At 38.8% G+C, this 21721-nt stretch overlaps 1 protein-coding gene across 4 annotated transcripts in view; it reads right to left on the bottom strand.

The window, feature by feature from the left end:
• CSMD3 (CUB and Sushi multiple domains 3) overlaps nt 1–21721 on the bottom strand; it is a 594298-nt gene that overhangs the window by 310857 nt on the left and 261720 nt on the right. For 3 of the 4 annotated variants that reach the window (XM_053395420.1, XM_053395417.1, XM_053395418.1), the window contains 2 exons: nt 10148–10225; nt 2110–2197 (listed from right to left, as the gene is read on the bottom strand). In XM_053395420.1, coding sequence (XP_053251395.1) covers nt 2110–2197; nt 10148–10225 — 166 coding nt within the window. The remainder of the gene's footprint in view (nt 1–2109; nt 2198–10147; nt 10226–21721) is intronic. The other variant, XM_053395419.1, reaches the window with a different exon arrangement.

Raw genomic sequence — 21721 nt, 5'->3', positions numbered from 1 at the left:
TCTTTTGTGACTGACAGGCCTAGCTTCATATCAGAGGGAAAGTTTTTACCAGGGCTTTCCAGTACTTGGAGAAGGCATGTTGAAGTAATTCAACACCTTGTTACTGTTTGTTCTGCATTGTTTGCTACTTTGGCTAGTGATGGTTGCTTGGAAAATTATGAACATTCAGGTCCTTCTTCCTCTATGCTACATACCCACACATGCACACATGTAGAAATCAGCTTTGCATGTAGTTTCTATAACTTTTAGCATCAATTGGTCAGAATATAAGACTTAAACTGTTTGAAATTATTTTATTTTCTTATTAATCGTATTTCCCTAGTTCCTGCACCCACTCTTCTCAAATGTTGCAGGTCGCTTTCCTAGGGTCACCTCTACAAATGATGGCAGTCCATAATAAAGCTGTTTTCCCCAGCTATGGGAACCTGACATTTAGAATCTTGTTTTATAAAGCAATTTAATTCTTTGTGCTAGCTGATGATCTTATTTCCTAATACTGGTTGACCAGTAATCAACATGCATGATTGCACTGTAAGGCATGTTGAGCCAGATATAAGTCATACAGTGTGTTCCAAAGCAACCACTCTATTCCGAACTTAAAAATGGAAACCATAACGCTGGTGGTCAACAAAAAGGGTTTAAAGGCAAATCTAAAAAAGAATGTAGTATAAACACTGACAACTGGGAAACACTGGCCTGTGAGCGCTCCAGTTGAAGAACAGCCTTTTCCAAAGGTGTCATGGGCTTTGAAGACACTCAAACTCAGGATGCAAGGGAGAAACGTGCCAAGAGGAAGGCACGCTTGGCAAATCCACACTGTGATCAATTCCCGCCCGGAAACCAATGTCCCCGCTGTGGAAGGACGTGTGGATCCAGAATTGGCCTCCACAGTCACTTACAGACTCATTGTTAAAACCGTGTTTATGGAAGACAATCTTATTTGGCTGCGAGTGATCGCCAAAGAAGAAGACTCCCAAGTACACAAAATTGTATTAAACCTGATCATGGGTCAGAATTTGGGCCATTTAACTTTGGACCTTGGTAACAGAGCTATTCTAATGGGGTCACAGAAAGGTTACGTTGCTGTTTTACAAAGGAGCAGAAGCTGGTGCTCGGGCAACTGTGCACCATCTACTCCTATCTCTTCAGACTTCCAAACTGTGCTAAACAGAACAAAGGCAATTTAGTCTGGGTCATCAAACTGCTTGGTGCCAAAAGCTAGAGCAGATGCTACATTCATATGGCTTCCATGTGAATTACTTTGTATTAGGTTGGCATCTGCCAAGCTGGATTGTCCACAGACACACAAAAACACACTTAGGAAAGCCTATATCCAGCATGCCTTGTATCTGTGTCCAATATTATAATGGCATATAATTTAACTATGGCTTCAAAAAAATCTTTAATTGATATGACCAATCTAATTGAGAGCTTCAACATGGCTTAGATTTCAGCAACTACCCCCTAAAGTCTTAGATAGAACTAGGAGACATCAAAACATTACATATGATGATTGGTTACTGTAAATACTGAAATGAAATGGGAAATCACATACCCTCATTTTGGTTTCCCTTGCCAGTGACTTAAAGCATGGGTAGTAAATTCATGTTCCAAAGGCTGCACCCCCCAGTAATTTATAGTGTCCCCTGAAGTCCCTCCCCAACAATTCTTTCTATTATTAGTACTAGTATTAGTAGTATTAGTATTATTTCATTACTGAATTGCAGCCTAAAACAATTTACAACTGTACCTGCCATGTGATCAAGCTAATAATTGTACTCTAATGGGAGATTTAAATTGTCTAGCCTTGAATACTGGAACGTCCACCCTTTAATACTGGAGTCCATCTTTTAATGATGGGTGACATTTAAAATAGGAAAGGTATTAAAGTATGTTCCCAGCTACTTAAACATCTAAATGAAATTCAATACCAATAAAAAGTATATAGATTAGAACTGTTTAATTAATTCTGTAAGAGTCTGTGGCTATGCATGTTGGGTATCAGTGATAGACAGATACATAGATTTATAGTTGTGTGTCTATATGTCATTAATTTAGGCCAAAAAGGGGTAGTTGTCTTCCCCCCACCCCCTGAACTGCAAATGTTACCTAAAATCTGAGCCTATCCGTTTTCCGTTCTCAGGTTCTCCAGGATCTGGACACAAATTTGATGCCTGTTTAATACCGCCTTCATTTACTGCAGAAGAAAAACAAAACAATGTGAGCTGGAGATATATATTTTCAACATCTAGAAAATACCATAAAATATAAAACAGATAATAGACTGTTCCGTGGAACATGAATAAGGACACATTCCTATACCACTTACCTGTAAGTATGCCCCATTGAACTCTATGGTGCTTATACGTGAATAGACATGGGTAGGATTGGGAGATATATATATAAAATTACAGGCCATCATTATAAACAGTACCAAACAAATGTAAGTACAACCCCATTGTAAGTAAACCATAGGTAATTATATATTGAAAGTTTAAGGTCATGTGGCCTTTGAAATACCAAATTGAATCACAAACATAATTTCCGTCTGTGGTCTGGAAAGTAAATGTTTCCAGAACTTAAGACTCAGTGAGAAAACTGATTTAAAGTACTCCTAAACCATTATGATATACCATGCACATCAAGGATAATGATGTTTAAGGATCACAAACAGGACCAGATGAAAAAAATAATACGCCTGATAGTCAACTTCTTACTCATAGATTCATTTACTGTTAATAACACATTAGGAAGTGATGCATTCTGTTTTATGTTCATCAGTTGCAGTGCACAACAGCTTCATTTATGCAGTTGTGTTGCTCACAGTGGTGGTGTAGCAATGCAGTCCTGTAACCTCCCCAGCTCTTCAGCTCTGGGCATGCAGCTTACCTGCTGCTAGTGCCACGTGTCAGGAAGGACGCTTCGGCAGGGAACAGGATCAATGAATTGTAAAAATGCACAACCCATTTATTTGATTACTACAAGTTAAGCACTCAACACTGCTAGCCAATGTTTTCTAGAAGAAATGCATGCAAGTATTTGGTGTACCGACTTACATAGGAGCAAATTCCATTGAATTCAGTGAAATCTACTTCTGTATAGAATTGTTTCATGAACCACTAGATTATACATTGTGGGAAACTATGGGAGAAGGGATGGGGAGTTGGGAATGTCTGAGCATAATCCTTGTTCTCTCTCCAGTATAAAACATGTTTTATTGTGATCTTAACCAGCCATTGTGATAATTACAATCCCATGCAGCAATTCCTTTGGTTCATTTCCCCTTCATCTTCTAAGCTGGTATACAGCCTATCTTGCATGCCTAAGATAAAATAAGTACCTCCATTGCATAAGGAGCAAGCAGGGTTTGTCTCCTGAGCCCTAATGCCTTTGTCACCTGAGGAATGTGGGAACTTGGATGAGAAGGAGGTTGTTTCTCATCCGACCTCACCTTTCAATAAAAGCACCCTTTCATCAGCCTCATGTAGTTTGGCTGTTACTGTATTGGGTAATACCACTTTGAACTGCAGTACTTATCCACACTGCTCAAAAGCTCCATCGTGCAAAATATTTCTCCTTCCTGAACATGCAAAACTCAAATGTGAACAGTGAAGGAGATGGTTGAGTTAGGTTTTGGATCTGCAGGGAGGTTTCCTAATAAACATTTATACATCTGATCTCCCACCATCAGTTTGAAGAGACATATTACAGAAGCCCTATACATTCAGCCCTTATGTACATGTTTCGTTGCCTATGATCTGACTTCATTCTTCCTTAGGAGGCATGGGCCATACATGTGCTGAGGGGGGGGGGTGTCCATTTAGTTGTCATTTACAGTGCACTGAACACATTTATTCAGAAGTAAGCACTAGAATGTCCTATGGAACTTACTCCCAGCTAAACATCCATAGCATTGCAGGTTTACAAATTAATAAACACTTTCTGTCAGTAACTGATCCTTCACAGAGAGTGTAATGTGGTCATTCTTGTTTTCTCAGCCACTTATTTTATTTTTTTACTATTGATGTATCCATCCTCTAATCTGGCTGGGCATGACTCACATTAAGTTTTTATGTCTCCATGTCTGACATCTATCTGTAGTTGAAGTGGAGGTGAAATTAAAGTTAGATTCCTTCAGATTGCATCAGTAATAGAGGTTATTTTCAAGTGACAAAAACTGAATTACTGTATCTCAACATTTGATTTCTTTTTTAAAAAGAAAAAAAAATAGTTGGGGCAAATGTAGTTGATAAATATTCAGTACTCCTATGTATCTCGAGATTGAAGAGTATGTGTGAAACATTCTTAACTTGTCCATTCGTATTTTGGTGATATATCCAAATCAACAGTAGGATGAAATACATGACGAGGATAGAAAACAATAATAAATAATTTATGTTGCTATTTATACTAGCATAAGCATTATATAATATATTTATTATATAACCATGGTATGAACTAGCACATTTAAATCACACTAATTTCAATCGGAGTGAATTTAGCACATGTTTAATTTCTTACTGAAATCAATGTGACATAAATGAACAGATTGGATGTTCATTCTCTTAGTCTTCCCTCACTTAAAGATTTGTTGTACTTCTACAAACTTCAGAGTTCAAGGAGAATCTTGACTGACTCATCTATGCTACAGGTTAACACCACTAAGAGCTAATGGATATATTGCAGAAGATTTGCTAATGGGAAGACAGAAACACAGGAAGCTGACCTATACTGAGTCAAACCATTGGCTCAAGCAGCTCAGTATTGACTACACTGATTGCCAGTGCCTCCACCCTCCCAGTCAAGGGATCTTTTGCATGCAAGCCATATGCTCTACCACTGAGCAACAGCCCTCCTCATTCCAAACATTCCAAAGTTGCCTGGCATGGAAAATGTTGTTGCTGCTGGATGTTGTGCTGCCTCTTGGAGTACGTACTCTCCAAAGGCAGGTTACAGCAAATCATAACTTATATTAAGGCTACAATCCTAACTCAGAATCCATGCTGTTGGAGGTGGTTAGGATCCAGCAGATATCCCTGTCTAATGGCCACCACCGGTGAACAGCTTCCACTGCCTTGGCCACAGAAAGTGCAGCTTGGTCATTCTACTGCTGATGGAAGGCCCTAAAATGAGACAGGGGTGAAAGTGGGGTGTTCAAGATCCTCTGGATTCTGAGGTGGTCCAGTTCCTGGAAAGGGGGCAAATCTTAAGGTTTGCTAGCCTAGAGTAATGTGTCCAGTTCTGGCCACCACAATTTAAGGAGATGATCAGGGGTCTGGAAACCAAGCCGTATGAGCAAGAGCTGAGTGAGTTGAGTTCCAGGCTTAGCCTAGAAAAGAGGAGACTGAGATATAGTAGTCATCTTCAGATATCTCAAGGGCTGTCACATGGAAGATGGAGCAAACTAGTTTTATCTTGCTCCAGAGGCTAGGACCCAAACCAATGATTTCAAGTTACAAGAAAGGAGATTCTGACTAAACGTCAGGAAGAACTTTCTCACAGCAAGAGCTCTAAGACAGTGGAATGGATTCCCTCAGAAGGTGGTGGATTTTCCTTCCCTGAAGGTTTTTAAGCAGAGATTGGCTGGCCATATGCCATGGATGCTTTAGCTGAGAGTTCTGCATTGCAGGGGGTTAGACTAGATGACCCTTGGGATTCCTTCCAGCTCTACCATTCTAGGATTATATGGTGCACCTGAAATTTGGATCTAAATAGCTGCCCCATCTTTTCCACAAGCAGCAGAATTCTACAATTAAGATCATTGTATCCAATTTGAATATTAAAAATAATAGTAAAAACAACTAACATTAAAGAAGTAACAGGTGAAGTAATTCTTTAAAACAAGCAAACCATAAAACCACTCAAATGCAGGCAGGAAAAATGTACTTAGGGATTTTCTACAAGAAAACAGAGAGGGGACCATATGAACTTATTGGACAGGTCATCCCAGATATGAGGCCACCACCCAGAAGGCTCTGTCCCTGGTACTCACCAACCTAACTGCTTTCACCAGTATTCCAATTCCTGAGGGCTCTGGCCTTCCAACAGTATTAAACTTCAAGAAGAATTATTGAGAAGGTAAATTAGCCAATCACCCAGACCTTTGAAAGAAAACTAGTGTCTAGTTAGTTGAGCTTCTCAAGTGTATGACTCCCATGTTTTCTGTCAGACATATTTTTAATGTTGTTTTTATTTATTTTGAAATTGATTTTTTTTTACATTTCATTTTATTATTTTTTTCTGATCTGGCCAGAGAACATATACTTTTGGTCACATGTTCAGCCATAGAAATATAAAGTGATATTGCCTATGCTGTGTATGATCTGGTTACGTACAATTCATAGTAAATAAATAAAATCACTAAGTGGCACGGGGCTTGAAGGTATCTGAATGGGATAAGAAATTGCTGTCCCATTGCTGTTCTGTTCTTCTTGGACAGAAAGTAAAAACAAAATGACAAGGTAAAAATATGATCCTGAGACAGGCAGGAAAACAGCTCTTCTTTCCCATGGGTTGAAAGACTGGCTACAAATGTGAGGCCAAGATTTGGCACAGCACTGGTGTGTGCTAGTAAAGAACATGTCAAGGCAAACCCAGCACGGATAATTGGGGTAGAGATTCTTTCTGTGCTTTAGCTTAGTGCTAGGGACAGGAGATAGGGGGAGCCCTTAGTTAAAGAAACAACAACAGCATGTAGATATAGTAAAGATAATATCTCTGGGCTGTATTTTTCTTTCTTTTCACTTCTTGGCTAGCTATTCTGGATTATGCTTCAGTGTGGATAGGATACACAGTCCTTGAAATACAGATTCTTGATGACCTTGTCAAATTCCAAGGCTTTCAGTAGCACCTATATGTGGATGTCGCTATGCTATGCCCTTTTCCTCATGGATCTCTCTCCTTCTGACCGGACCAACATCCATATTATTTGCTTATATTATTGCCACATAAGGGTGCTCTACAAATTAACAAACATATACCACACAAGTGTTTATTACAACCAGTATAGCACAAGTTCTGAATAATGGGCTGCCCATAGGTTTGCAGACAACAATAATTGCATCCGTTTGGAATCCAAGTATGCTGAATGACCCTTACAAAATGGTATGGCTGACTGGACAAAATGTTGAATTAGAGCTAAAATTAACGTTTCCTTGGTCTTTGCAATTGTAAGTACATAGATGTTTCAAACTAATCCCCCCCTTTTTAAAGCATGGTTAATGCCCATTTATCATATATGGCGCTGAATAGCTAACTAATCACTGTTTACAAAGTATTAAATGGTACAGCATTTTACTAAAATAAATTTTCTGCATGAAGGTTTATATATGTTGCTAATTTGCTGGTAAAATTAGAACTGCCTGCCTATAGTTATTTCTGGCTTAAAATGCAAGCAGAATGGGCCATCTCACTGTTACATTCTAACCAGTACCTAGCAATCTATTGGCACCAAGTAAATGCTTAGCATTAAAGGCAGAAGGAGGTACCTAATCACAGTAGTAGTAACAGTAGTTATGAATGACCTTATCCAGTTCAGCACATCAAGGATGGATGTTAGTAGCAATGGCATCAGGTGAAAGTGTTAAATGTTGCATTAACATGACTTTAGTTTTAGTAGCAAAATAAACGTTACGCAAGTTGATCAAGCCCATTCTCTGTTCATTTGCTGTTTCCTCGTGAAAATGAAACGATTTGTTTATATTATCCTATTTCATGTTTCAAAATTGTTTCAGCCAACTCTTTTGGTTATGCAGAACCTTGAAAGTCATTATCTATTTGTACCTTCCTGCATCCATGTACCAAAAGGAAGGACATAGTAGCAAAGAGTGAAACTACCATTCTGCAATTTTTACATCTTTCTTCTTTTCTTCCCCCAGTTTATTGTGTTCCCCCAAATAGAGAACCAGCCTGCCCAATGTCGTTTAGACAACTGTATTTTATAGATTAAATAACCAGTACTACAAATTGATTTGAAAAGAACCCATGGCTCCACTGGAGTGTAAGGTCTGAAATTAATATTGGGAAAATTGGGAAAGGCTACATTACAAAAAGTTCCAAGCAGTCAGGGCAGAAAATAATGAACTATGTCGAGCATTGATCTGATTCATTCTAAATAATTCCAGGTGTTCACAGTAAAAAAAAATAGGCCTACTTTATTTTTCCTTTATAACAAAAAGTTGAATGGGCTTGGCTATGTAGAATACCTGATGCAGAAATTCCCCTGAATGTTCTCCCCATACTAAGTACGTGGAACCGATTCCAATACAGTTTTGCATATGACCAACACAAACAAAATCTGCCCAAGGTGCACACAAAATTCAACAAATGCCAATTTATCGATGAAGAACACTTGACCTTAGTCAAAAGCCTGAGAAGTGAAGAAGAAACTCAGTGTACACATTTTATGCATATAGATCATACTTAAATGTTTCAAAAGTGGTTCTACTCTGAAAAGTGACTTAAAATGGCATACAGTTGATATTATGCTTTTCCCAAGTAATCTCTGCTGGCTTCAGGTGCTAAAATTAAATTGATAAACATTTCCTTTCATCTTCAGAATTTTGAGCACATTTAACACAGAATGTTTACTTGCTAATGTTATGTCTACTTTTACTCTTGGTAAGGGTAGAAGTAGAGCCATGGTTTAGCCCTAATGTGCAGGTATCTGTGCTTACAGAAACTCATTGTTTAAGGCCAGCAGACTGGCTAAGTTACTTCATCATAATCAAACCTGAATCTTCGCATGGCACCTCCTTAATAGGGACTGATCAGTCATGTGGCTCAGAGAATGGTCTGAAAGTATTTGGATGCAATTTTGTCACTGAAGCTAAACAGATCTAGCCCTGTAAAACATGCAGTGACTAAAAATGGCAGATTGTGATCACACCATTTGCCACCAGCAATGAATCATATTCACCAGGTTGCTTGTGGATCCCCTACTATCATCGCTGCTGATTGGCGCAGATTAGGAAAGGCCTGGAAGCAACCTGAAGACAGATTGTCCGTGGGCCTGGTGAAACATTGCAATAAATTCCTGCACTACATTTTGGTACATTGGTAGAAATCAATTTTTAAAAATCCAAGAAAAAATAGTTCAGCTTGAAATGGGGGTTTAAGAGGCCTCCTCTGCTAGCTCAATGCTGGTTACTGAATACCAATTGTCATTTTTTCTTCTTCAGGCACACAAGATGCTGGACTTAGGGCATCTTGCAACCATTTTGATTTGCCTCCAGTGACCATCACTTAGTCTAATCTCTTGCTATATGGCATCAACTCAAAGGCAAATCAGAGTGAGGAAGGCTAGTCGGAAAGAAATATTTCCCTGTTTGCAGCACATCCCCATTGCTGAAATTTCTTCCAACTCTGCAGCCTACAGATAGAATGATGAAGTTGAGGTGGGGGTCACAATTTGGGTCAACTTTTTAATGTGTAGTTCATCGTGTTTTGTTGAAAGTATAAAGGACTCTGGCACTATGAGTAGGGGGAAAATCAGTTTAGGAAGGTATAAAGTTTATTTTTTAATATTTTACCATTTTCTTCTTCAGGCTAGAAAATAAGCAGCTGTTTCTGACTAGTTGTCATACGCAGTTCATTCTCTGATCCAGACCCCCCCCCCCCATGGAACATAAATGGTTATTATATCTAGTTTATTATAGCTTTTGTGCATTAATCTGCATTAATATTATATTAGTAAAAAAATTCATTATCCCTTTTTAATCAACTCTAAAAGGCCATTGTCCTAAGCAGTCATTAGGGAATCAGTCGCTACAAATTTAGTTGAGGTTATTACGGATAATACATGTTTATCTGAGAAGACATGTTTAGGGATTGCATGGATGAGTGCACATATTAATTTAACTTCAAGTAAAAGCCTACTGCTAGAAAAAAGGGGGGACATTTGTAGAACTTCGAAATTTAAATTTGGAATATTCACAAAGAAAATTAACTGCAGCGATGCCATATTTGCATAAAGTCACTTCAGAGTACAATAACACTTTCACGTTCACCATGCAGACTATAGAATACATATTTAATACAGTTAAGTGCTTAGATATATGTGAACAATATTGAAAACACACACAAACAACACAGACAGCACAAACTTCACTCTTGCACTAGAAAAAGTAACAAAAAGGAGTACACTCACAGATAGAAAACTTGTTGCTGTTGTCTTTCCCTGGAAACAATTTAAATCCTCTAGATTTAAAATCTATGGCCTTTTTCACTAGTTAAGAAAACAAACAAAAACACATATCAGATAATACAGTCTAACAAGAGTTCATTTCAATTGACAGTTCTTTTTATCATGGAGGTGCAAATTAAGCATAATTGCCTTCAACAATATTGTGTACCCATAGAGAGAGAAAAAGAACAGAGTCCATTTTTTTTGTTTTTACACAAAAGGCAGTATTTATATTATATAAAAGTATACAGGAACAAACAAATAGGCATAACATTATTATTTTTCCTGTAGTGAGTGTATGATGCCTCTTATGCAAAATTCTAAAGCAAGTTTAAATATTCCAGTTTCCATGTTCCACAACTGATTTTGTGTAACTTTATTATACCATTATGGAACCTGGAAAGCCAAGAATTTAATAGAGGTTCACAATAGTGTTTCCAAATCCCTGTCTCATTTAATGAGTATTTATTTCCCTTATTAAGTATCTGCTGCGATATTTTCTATGCTTTTAAAACGCAAAATTGGAACACCTCCCATCCTGGAGCAGTTTTGTATGAGCTCAAAATACATTCAGGAGGACATACAAGAAAGCCATGATCATTCTCCAAAATATTTTCTGACAGTGGTGTGAGTAAAGCAATGACAATATTGAATGAATCAATATGAGGTTAGTTAATCTACCTCTCTCTCTCTCCTCTCCGCCCTCCACCAATCTGTCTATTTCTGCACATTTAAGTTTAAGATCTGTAAAGCAACTTTGTGGCCAGAAAAAGAAAACTGCATCATCAGCAATATGGTCACAAAGTTAGATCATGTAAGGATGGAAAGATAACCTATTTCCAACCTATCTGTATGGCAATCAGTTTCAGTATATTAAACTCTGAAAAGCCTATCACAGTAGACCAAAAACCAAGGAGACTGTATCTGATTTTTTACATTGTAACTTGTAACAGAATGAACTATCTGAATGGTCCCTGTATGTTACCAGATTTCAGATTAGCACATCCTTGCAAATTTGCCCCCAGGAAGGATGAGTGAAGATACAGTAAGATGTGATCTAAGATATGTCAGAACAAGTGATGTTTCATTAGGTGGTGAAGTCAACCTCAGCTGATATCAGCTCAGATGGGATGGTCTTTCTGTTCACCTATTGGCGTGTAAGACTGCAGTCCTAACTGCACTTTCTTCCTTAATATGCTTGCACTGTATATTAACTAGGTGTAACCGTCTTTTCTATTAAAATTGCAGGGCTCCTATACTATACTAGGTCTAGTTACTCTGCCTAAGAAACCACTGGCTGCTATTTTGTGAGGAAAGCTTCAAACAGGCATGACATTTAGTGATGACACAACATAGCAGCAGGCAGATAGTCTTGCATACATGGGGATCTTGAGTTTTAGGTCACTGTGTGGAAATATTGGCATAAAATCACCCTATGGTTATCTTTCTAGAAGAGTTTTCTCTAAGTATAGGACATGTCCCACTATTTTGTAAATGCTGGGAGAGAGAGAGAGAGAGAGAAAAACTACAACGTGCTTCAAATTATTTTTCAAACAGCCCAATCCTACTAAGTTTAATGGGGCATGCTTCCACATACGAATACACAGGATTCCCAAAACCACAACAGAAATAACCATGGCGCTGTCATAAAGGCAGCCTATGTTTAATGCTAACTCACAGTCTGTTATATCATTCATTAGAACAGACTTCCCAGGTGCCATTTGTCATCTGATAAGCATCATTATGACATCAGTAACTAATAACATTAAAAATGTGACTCTCCACTGCTTCTAATTGCATTTTATTTACCTGTTTAGAAATAGAGCTAGTTTTAGTTTCTAAACTCTCCTCAAAACACCCCTGCTTTTACTATATTTTTTGCATATAATATATTTATTTTATCAATTTTTATTTCTTTCTTTTTTTAAAGTATATCATTGTGCAGCTGCTATGAAATAGCAGTGATGTAAAGAATATGAAAGAAAGAGATGAAACAATCACAGGAAGGGAAGAAAAAGATAAGAATGACAGAAGCAAAATAGTAGAGATGATTGCTTATTAATATAAATGGACATGAACCCGCCAAGTTGATTTCGATTGGCGAGTTAAGTATGTGCCCAAAATGAAATTCTATGTACATTTACTTTGGAGCAAATCCCAATGAGCAAAGGGAAAGTTACTTCCAACCAATTAGATATGTAGGATTCCGCTGCACACTTGAAATCAATGTAGTTCAATAATGCTTGACATTGGTTGGATCATGCCCCAAATTTAGATTACACATATTTGCTTTCAATAATATGTAAATATTTGGAATTCAACAATGCAAACAAAAAGAGAATTACATATTGAACATAGCTGTATGAAACCACTGTATGATTAAAATAGAGTAAGGTTTGGTTTCGAAGTAAATGGGAGAAAGAAAAAGAATAGATTGTGGCAGGAAGCCCAGAGAATGCATAAAACCCCAAGCATAGTTCAATGAGTATTATTTTTCAAGTCTCTTGAGGTAAGGGGGGGGGAAACCTTTTTCTATGTTTCAATTGTGTTTAATATATAATAATAACTAATTGAAGAAAGACCTCACATTTTAAGAAACAGAACTATTTCAGTAATTTCACAGTTTAAGGTGATCATGTTAATTAGTTTTCAAAGGCAAAACACTTCAAAAGCTCCCTGTCCTATGAAAATGGACAGTTCATAACTGTTATAAAAGAAAGCCAAATAATAAAATTTCACTCCCCACCCTGCAATTCCAGAGTATAATGATGATAATTATGTGGCTTTATGTAGAGATAGCATGGGCAGAATAATGAAGTATGGAAGTGGATGAAGACTTTGATTGAAAATATTAAGTGACATTAATGGTTTTGTATAGTAGTCCATAAAAAAAGGCTTGGGGTTTGCTGGATTTAACACGCACACACACACTGACAGGAGCAGGTGTTTGGAGCGGGTCAGCAATAAATCACACAGAGTAAGTGATGTTAACTCTTTATTAGATGAAACAAAGTCTACTCAGAATTTCTAGGTCTAATGAGCACAGCAACTCTACCCAGGAGATTTTGCCCCTGTGAGGAAGTTGTGGAGTCTGAAGGTCTGCCTTACCACAGCTGCCTAGCTCTCCACCTCTCCCCGGGTCTTTCCTAAGCAATCTAATTTGCCTGTCTTTGCTGCTCCCTCTTCATACCTCTTCTGGTTCTGGGGAACTTGTCACGGCAGGAGTGGGAGACTCCCTGGCTTCTTCACCAGCCTTACTTCTTTCTGCCTCTTGGACTCCCTCATCTCCTGCTTCCACTGCTGCTTCTGATTCTGTATTCCTCTCTGCTGCAAACTCTCCCTGCTCACTAGGCCCTGTTACCTCTTCAGCTTCCGACGCTTCCTCCTCCCAGGCTTCTCCCTCTTTTGCCTCTGATCGTCATTCCACCGCCAATCCCCAGGCTCTGAGTTCTCCAGCTTGTTCCATCCACCATTCCTCTTTGTCCAGCCAATCCACCACACACACACACACACACACAATTTATGTAGACTAAATTACAAAGGAAGCTGTGCTACATTGACTCAAACCATTAGCTTATCTAACCCCATAGAATCCACAATGACTGGCAGCTGCTCTTCAGGGTTTCAGACAGTAGCTCATTTCCAGGCCTAACTGGAGATGCCTGGGATTGAAACTGGGGACATTGGCATGCAAAGCATGTGCTCTACCACAGACAGTACTGGAATCATTCCCACTAGTACTGTGGAACCTTGGTTCTCAAACTTAATCCATTCCAGAAGTCCATTCCAAAACCAAAGCGTTCCAAAACCAAGGTCTCTTTCCCATAGAAAGTCACGCAAAATGGATTAATCCATTCCATACTTTTAAAAACAACCCCTAAAGCAGCAATTTAACATGAAATTTACTATCTAACGAGACCATTGATCCATAAAATGAAAGCAACAAACAATGTATTGCAGTCACACAATCAGTCAATCAGTAGCTGAACTGGGTTCCACACAGTCACAAATAAAGAGCCGCAAAAACGCAAGATAAATAGCAAAAACAGACAGACCTCAGTGTGGCACTCAAATCGGAAGTGAAACACTCAAACCGGAGCACATTCAGCTTCCAAAAAAAGTTCACAAACCGGAACACTTACTTCCGGGTTTGCAGTGTTTGGGTTCCAAGTTGTTTGAGTACCAATGCATTTGAGAACCAAGGTACCACTGTATGTGTGTGCAATATAAGAGTGAAAAGAAGATATGATCTGCTGCGCATCATACAGTTATACGTTCTGCACTTTTTCCAACCAAAATTGCTTCATTACATGGCAATATGTTTAACATAATGTTTTGCTTGAGCTCTATTGGCTGCTTGAATAAATATATTTTTGGTCTGGCTTACAATGTGCACACTATATGATCTATCTCCCAATGTAAATGGACACTAGATGGTCATGTTCTAGAACAGATTAGTATTTTTCAAAACACCTAGGGCTGGCATTCTATTGTACAATATCATGGACCACTCATAGATCTGCTGCCTTTTTAGGAAGCACAAGTCTGTCTGCCATTCTGTGTTACATCTTCACTAAAGGGGGGCAGTGAGTTCCACCTGCCATTAAAGTATTTAATGCCAAGACAGTTGCCCAATTCCTGTACGCCTCCACTATCTGGAGGGGAGGACTAACATCTGAGCTAGGCTAAATTTTTGAGGGCCCTTCTCCAAATCCCCAGATGTTCCATATTCAGTCATACTGTTAGAAACTGGGAAATGCCCTCTACTGACAAGGACTTAAGGTCAGTGTTTTTTAAGCTGAGCACAGGGTTATGCCTACACTCATCTTCAGCTGTTGTCCAAGCTTAATGCCCCAAAAGCTGCTTCAATTGGTTTTTCCTGAGCCCTTCTCCCACATATGGGTTATGACACTGCTCTTAAATCAGTAAAACAAAGACTGTGGGATATTGCCTTCTGTGATCTGCAGGCCTGCTCATACCTGTTCACCAAGTGCCATGAGTATACAGTATGTCAGGTTATTTTACACAGCTGAATATTTAAGCAATTTGACAGTTGCCAGTTATTGCAGACTTTTTACTAAGGCTAGACATAATGTGTTTCCCCTCCGAAATGCTCCAAGGTAGATTTGCTGGGGTCCTTTATTTCACAAGATTATGTCCTTGTCCTAACCAGGAAGTATAATGCACGAAACACATTCTCCTGTCCTGTAGACTATATAAGCAGGGCCGACAACATTAGATTAATTCACTATTGACAAATCTTCCAGGTAAATCTGCCCAATTCTATGCCAGGCTCCTACTACACAATAAGATTCCCTGTGTGACTGGGTGTTGCCAAGTCTGTCTGAGGTGGTCAGGATAAGAGATAAATCTGTATTAGACACAAGTCAGAAACAAGCATAGTCTTATGATATGTCCTAGCAGTCTGTGTGCTTTTAATGGATTTCACATGCACTGAATTTTGTCTTGCGAGTCTTTGGACTGCAATAAAGAACTTATTGATTTAGGCAGGTTTTAACTCCGCCACTGAAATCAATGGGATTTTATTTAGAATCATAGAATCATAGAGTTGGAAGAGACCACAAGGGCCATCGAGTCCAACCCCCTGCCAAGCAGGAAACACCATCAGAGCACTCCTGACATATGGTTGTCAAGCCTCTGCTTAAAGACCTCCAAAGAAGGAGACTCCACCACACTCCTTGGCAGCAAATTCCACTGTCGAACAGCTCTTACTGTCAGGAAGTTCTTCCTAATGTTTAGGTGGAATCTTCTTTCTTGTAGTTTGGATCCATTGCTCCGTGTCCGCTTCTCTGGAGCAGCAGAAAACAACCTTTCTCCCTCCTCTATGTGACATCCTTTTATATATTTGAACATGGCTATCATATCACCCCTTAACCTCCTCTTCTCCAGGCTAAACATGCCCAGCTCCCTTAGCCGTTCCTCATAAGGCATCGTTTCCAGGCCTTTGACCATTTTGGTTGCCCTCCTCTGGACACGTTCCAGTTTGTCAATGTCCTTCTTGAACTGTGGTGCCCAGAACTGGACACAGTACTCCAGGTGAGGTCTGACCAGAGCAGAATACAGTGGCACTATTACTTCCCTTGATCTAGATGCTATACTCCTATTGTGGCCAAGCATGCACTGTAACACAATGGGTCAGTGTGTCTGGCTGTTAACCAGAAGGTTGTCCACCCAGAGATGGCTGTGGGCAAGATTCCTTATGTGGCAGGTTCCCTTCCAACTCTACAGTTCTATGAGTCTATGATTCTATGAAAGCATATATAACACAAACAGAAACACATAACACTACTTTAGAAAATATAGTGCAAGAGGTACAGAGGGAGAGAAATGAAAACTACAGAATTTGGCTGCAAGCTTATTTTTGCCCTGATCATGTTCTGCTGCACTATGAAAAAAATATTTTTCTCATGTTCATTAATGGTTTATTAATCTTTTTAAAAACTGATAACAAACAAGAAATCTAACATTATTACAGTGGTACCTCGGGTTAAGTACTTAATTCATTCTGGTGGTCCGTTGTTAACCTGAAACTGTTCTTAACCTGAAACACCACTTTAGCTAATGGGGCCTCCTGCTGCTGCCTCACCACCGTAGCACGATTTCTGTTCTCATCCTGAAGCAAAGTTCTTAACCTGAGGCACTATTTCTGGGTTAGCGGAGTCTGTAACCTGAAGCATATGTAACCCGAGGTACCACTGTATATCATTACTGTATATCATTACTGATTCCTTTCCACCCAACCAAATGTAACCCCCATACTCAAAGAAACAAAAACTGAAATGGATTTTTAAAACAACAACAACAAAGGAAACTGAAAGTATGTCCGACTATAGGAATGGATAATTTAAGTAGAGCTATGCTTACTTAGACAATACAAAGTTAGATCTTTCAGACAATACTGTTTCCGCACTGTGCATGATCTGTTATACCAAAAGTTTAACAAGGTTGTGGACTCTCCTTCATTGGAGGTTTTTAAGTAGAGGTTGGAGATGCCCATCTGTCATGGATGCTTTAGCTGAGACTCCTGCATTGCAGGGGGTTGGACTAGATAACCGTTGGGTCCCTTCCGAAATATGATTCTACAATTCTAATATCAAGGATCATATCCAATGTTGCACAAGCAGACTTGTTCTTGTGCAATGGAATTCCACCTTCTCTCCCCCCCCCCAGCTCCCCATATTGTACCCAAATCTGCTTTGAAGGGATCGAATTCCTAGGAAGCACCCTATTCCTTGGATATTAGATTGTTTTCTTCTTATATTGTACTAAGGTCCAGAACTGCCATCATTGTGGGAATTACTGGATCTTATCTCTGATGCTTGTAAAAAAGATGATTATAACATGCTTGGAAAATGATTATAACATTTTCATTAACAACAACAAGGTATCCTTGAATATCACTCTGGAAGCAACACTCCAATAACTGATGGCTCTCGTTTGGCAAATAAATAGTTTGGCCAGTCAAAGCAGAGATGAGCATCAAAGAAATGAGCAAACACCTTTGTATTAACTGTCTACCTTGAAGCAACCCCTTTCTCGTATGCAAATAGGCCATTGAACCTCTGTTGCCAGTTCCGTCTGTGAATATTACAACAAGCTTCATACTGGGTTATTCATTTATTTTGTTTTAAAATATTTATACTTTACGTTTTGAGGGGGGAAATGTTTAAAATATTCATTTAAATAGATTTCTAAATGGAGGATTTTGTGCTGATTTTTTTTAAAAATCCAAGGCAGACTTAACATAATGAGAGAACGGATTTTCTGAAAATCTCCATGTCAAGTTTACCTGAACAGATATTTTTTTCTAGTTCCCATCTGACTCCTTAATCTCAACAATACTTGCATTTGACTTATTTTAATTTTGGTTAATTAATTTAACTACTTCTTTTTATTTACACTTAAGATATTTAAAAATGGTTATAAATTGTTATATAAACAAGAAAACTAGGATTTATACCAGATTTATACCAGTTTCACTAAAATGATGGACAATTCTCACATATTTTATCAATTACTATACACATTACTATATGCATAATATTATGCAAATAAACAGGATATGTAAAGTAACTAGCACATAATGATATACATAGAAAAACTGTTTAAAAATAGTTATCTGTTAATACTGCAGATATATAGCACCTGATGAGGCTTGACTCTAATGTGTGTTATACGTATAATATATGTATTTTAGTGTTTAATTTTGCATACAGTTAGGCTTTTCTTTCAAAACAACAACAACACGAAAACACCCCAACAATGGCTTGAATGTAAGTGGCCACTTGATGCAAGAGGCATTTTGAGGCAGGCAAAGCTGGATTAGGTCAGAGCCACAAAATTCCATATGTAAAACTTATTAAAATAGAGTCTCACCCCGCCTCTGTGTGTGTAGTAAGTAAGTAAGTAAGTAACAAAAAATATCAAGCCATGTACCCTACATGATAACATCCCTGAAATTATCATATAGTTACAATCTGTAATTTATTTTCAGGGGGCAGTCTATTACAATGCTTGACCATGTATTGATCCAATTGTATCTCTACCATTACTTTTTAAAAATAGCATATAAATAAATAAACATTCTAAATATAATGCACAAAATATTCAGTAACGTGGCTCAGATGAAAACTAATCCAAATCCGTTTAATACAGCTAGAATCATGCTACAAATTATTATTTTTCTCCCTATACTGATTTGGCTAATACTCAGCTCTTTTTATGAATCAAGCATATTTAAATTTGATATAGAACTTTGTAATATACGTTTCCCCTTTCTTTTCTTCTTTATTCCCTTCCTTTCCTTATATTTTCTTTTTTATCTTTTAGATTAGTGTAATTTTTATTGAATCTTATGCAGAAAATGTTCACTAAAAACTGATTAATAAAAATGCACCTCTTTACTCAGGATATTTGTTTTAAATTCAGATTAAGATTGCTATTTTTGAGGGTTTTTTTGGATTGTAGACCTCCCCTCCACCAGGACCAAGTGGTGAAGGGCAGTCTATAAGTAATACAAAAACAAAAAACCCAGTAAACAGATGGAGAAAACATGCTGATCCCCATGCCCCCTCACGTAATTACTTTTGTAGAAATCTGAATGTCGAAATAGTTGTGTGGGTAAATGAGGCTAAGGAAAGTTAGGACTGAGAAGAAGGAAAATGGTTCAAGAACAGTAGCAGCCAAGAAAATAAAAGGCACCAAAAATGAACAACCAGTTACGTACATATTTCAGCAAGTAGATTTCCTGTATCAAATATGCTAATTTTATTTTATTTTTTTAAAAAAGTGATATATTTGGAAAAACTTTATAATGCCCGCCTATAAATCCTGGTACAGCATCAAACCTTTTAAAAAACACAAAATAGCTGATGCTTCTTTCTCTGCTGGCTAGGGTAAGTAGCATCTAAGGAGCATTTCATTCTCTGCCTTGTACAGTAAGTAGGGCTCATTGCTTTCTTGATTTCATACAGAAAGAAACTGATCAATGACTAGCAATAAAACAGACCAAAAAAGAGGGAAGAAAGAGAACTCTTGCTTTGCTTGTCATCTTTCTTTAAGAAATGGAAGGGCATCACATTTGTCACGCCGCACCAGTTCAGCAGTCCATTTAATCCTATTTTGTCTCCGCGCAAGGTTATACACATGTAATTATCAAAAATTCTGCACACAAGAATTCTCTTCCTAATCCTATCAGCGTGTGGTTGATTTCTTGCTCAGAGCATGAATGTTTTCTCTGTGTTTGTTTCTATAATTTTATCTATTTCTAGAGGGAGAGAAAAAGAACTACAGTTGAATACAGCTGCATTTTCATATTTAAGACTTACAAAACACCAGAGGCATAGAGGGCGGGAGGGGGGTAATAATAATAATAGTAATAATAATAATAATAAATTTTATTTATACCCCACCCTCTCTGGCCAGAGCCGGGCTCAGGGCTGCTAACACCATTAAAATTACAGTAAAAACATTTTAAAAAATTAAAATACAGGTTAAAATGCAATTTAAAATTTAAAATGCAGCCTCATTTTAAAAGTAGCCCATAGATCAAAACCATAAGGGGAGGGAAACATAAGGGTCAGACTGAGTCCAAACCAAAGGCCAGGCAGAACAGCTCCATCTTGCAGGCCCTGCGGAAAGATGTCAAATCCCGCAGGGCCCTAGTCTCTTGTGACAGAGCTTTCCACCAAGTCGGGGCCAGTACTGAAAAGGCCCTGGTCCTAGTTGAGACCAATCTAACCACCTTGCGGCTTGGGACCTCCAAAGTGTTGTTGTTTGTGGACCTTAAGGTCCTCCGTGGGGCATACCAGAGTAGGGAGACCGTCGCCCTGGGCACAGTTTTTTGGGGGGGAGGGTAATATCCCTCACAACACCCAGCCCTGTGAGCTGTTGCATCCTTCTCGTGGTGCTCTGTAGCTGGAGGACACACCAGCTCTCGGCACCCAGCAAGCCCAGCACTGCTTTGAGTCCTGTCCTGTTGTGTCCTTCTCACACCACCCTCCAGCTGGAAGGCACCGTAAAACGGATGCAACAACTCGCGGTGCCCTGTGAGCCCTGCACCATTTTTGCAAGTCTCACAAAGTGAGGCTCGGCTCACAAGGTGCTGTGAGTGTGTGCTGGGATTTCTGACTATGTGCTATTTGATGCAGCTTCCCACAAAGCAATTAAGAAGTTGGCCGAAGGCCAAGAAGACTGAGCAGAGGGAGTTATTCTGCCTAGAGATATGGAGACTTGGATACAACTCTGCTATTGGTCGAGGTCCTCACTTAGGCATGATGACTCATGACCTTCCTTGCTGGATAACTGGTTGGTCAGTGTGATGTTCTGAGAGTCGTTTGGCGTTTGTTCAGTGAGAGAGTTAAGATCCATGTCTGTATCCTGTATATAGTAACTTATAGAGACTGCTGTAAATAATAAACACCTATAAGTAACCAAGTTACTGGTAGCAGCGTCTTGTTCCTGCTTTATCCTTCCTGCAACTGATTGCTTCTGGAAGTCTGCATATAATCTGCTATATTCAACTGGGTCTGGCTAAGATCCTGCAACAGGTTATAGTTGCGAAACTTCAATAGTGTGCCCCTCAAAGCATAGCGCCGCCGCCCACATCAGCTGACTGTGGTCCCCACTGCATGGTTGGCCAGTTGGAGGAGTGTGACCTTGCTTTGCTCCAGGGGCTGGGGGTCATTCCGGCAGTGCACTGCATCCATCCACCCACCCAAGCACTAACGGGGAACGCTCCGTCACTGCTTAACACATGCATGTTATCTCTAGAAATTCCTCTACTTCTTAATGGCACATGTGTAAAATGCTGTGGCAATGCTCTACGTAGTTCTAACCAACAGTCACTAGTTTCTGATCGCTTGCTTATGCACCAGGAGCCAATATGATAAAGTGATGGACTTGGACCAAGGAAACTCAAGCTTGAATTCCTGTTTCACCAATTGAGCTAACCTGCTTCACAGGATTGGTGTGAGGCTAAAAATGGAATAATTTCAATCTACACCATCTTTCAGAATG

Source organism: Podarcis raffonei, chromosome 7, assembly GCF_027172205.1.
Source record: "Podarcis raffonei isolate rPodRaf1 chromosome 7, rPodRaf1.pri, whole genome shotgun sequence".
In the NCBI taxonomy this organism is placed as follows: Eukaryota; Metazoa; Chordata; class Lepidosauria; order Squamata; family Lacertidae; genus Podarcis; species Podarcis raffonei.
Note: the sequence above shows the minus strand (reverse complement) of the source record. Positions and strands in the feature narration are given on the sequence as shown.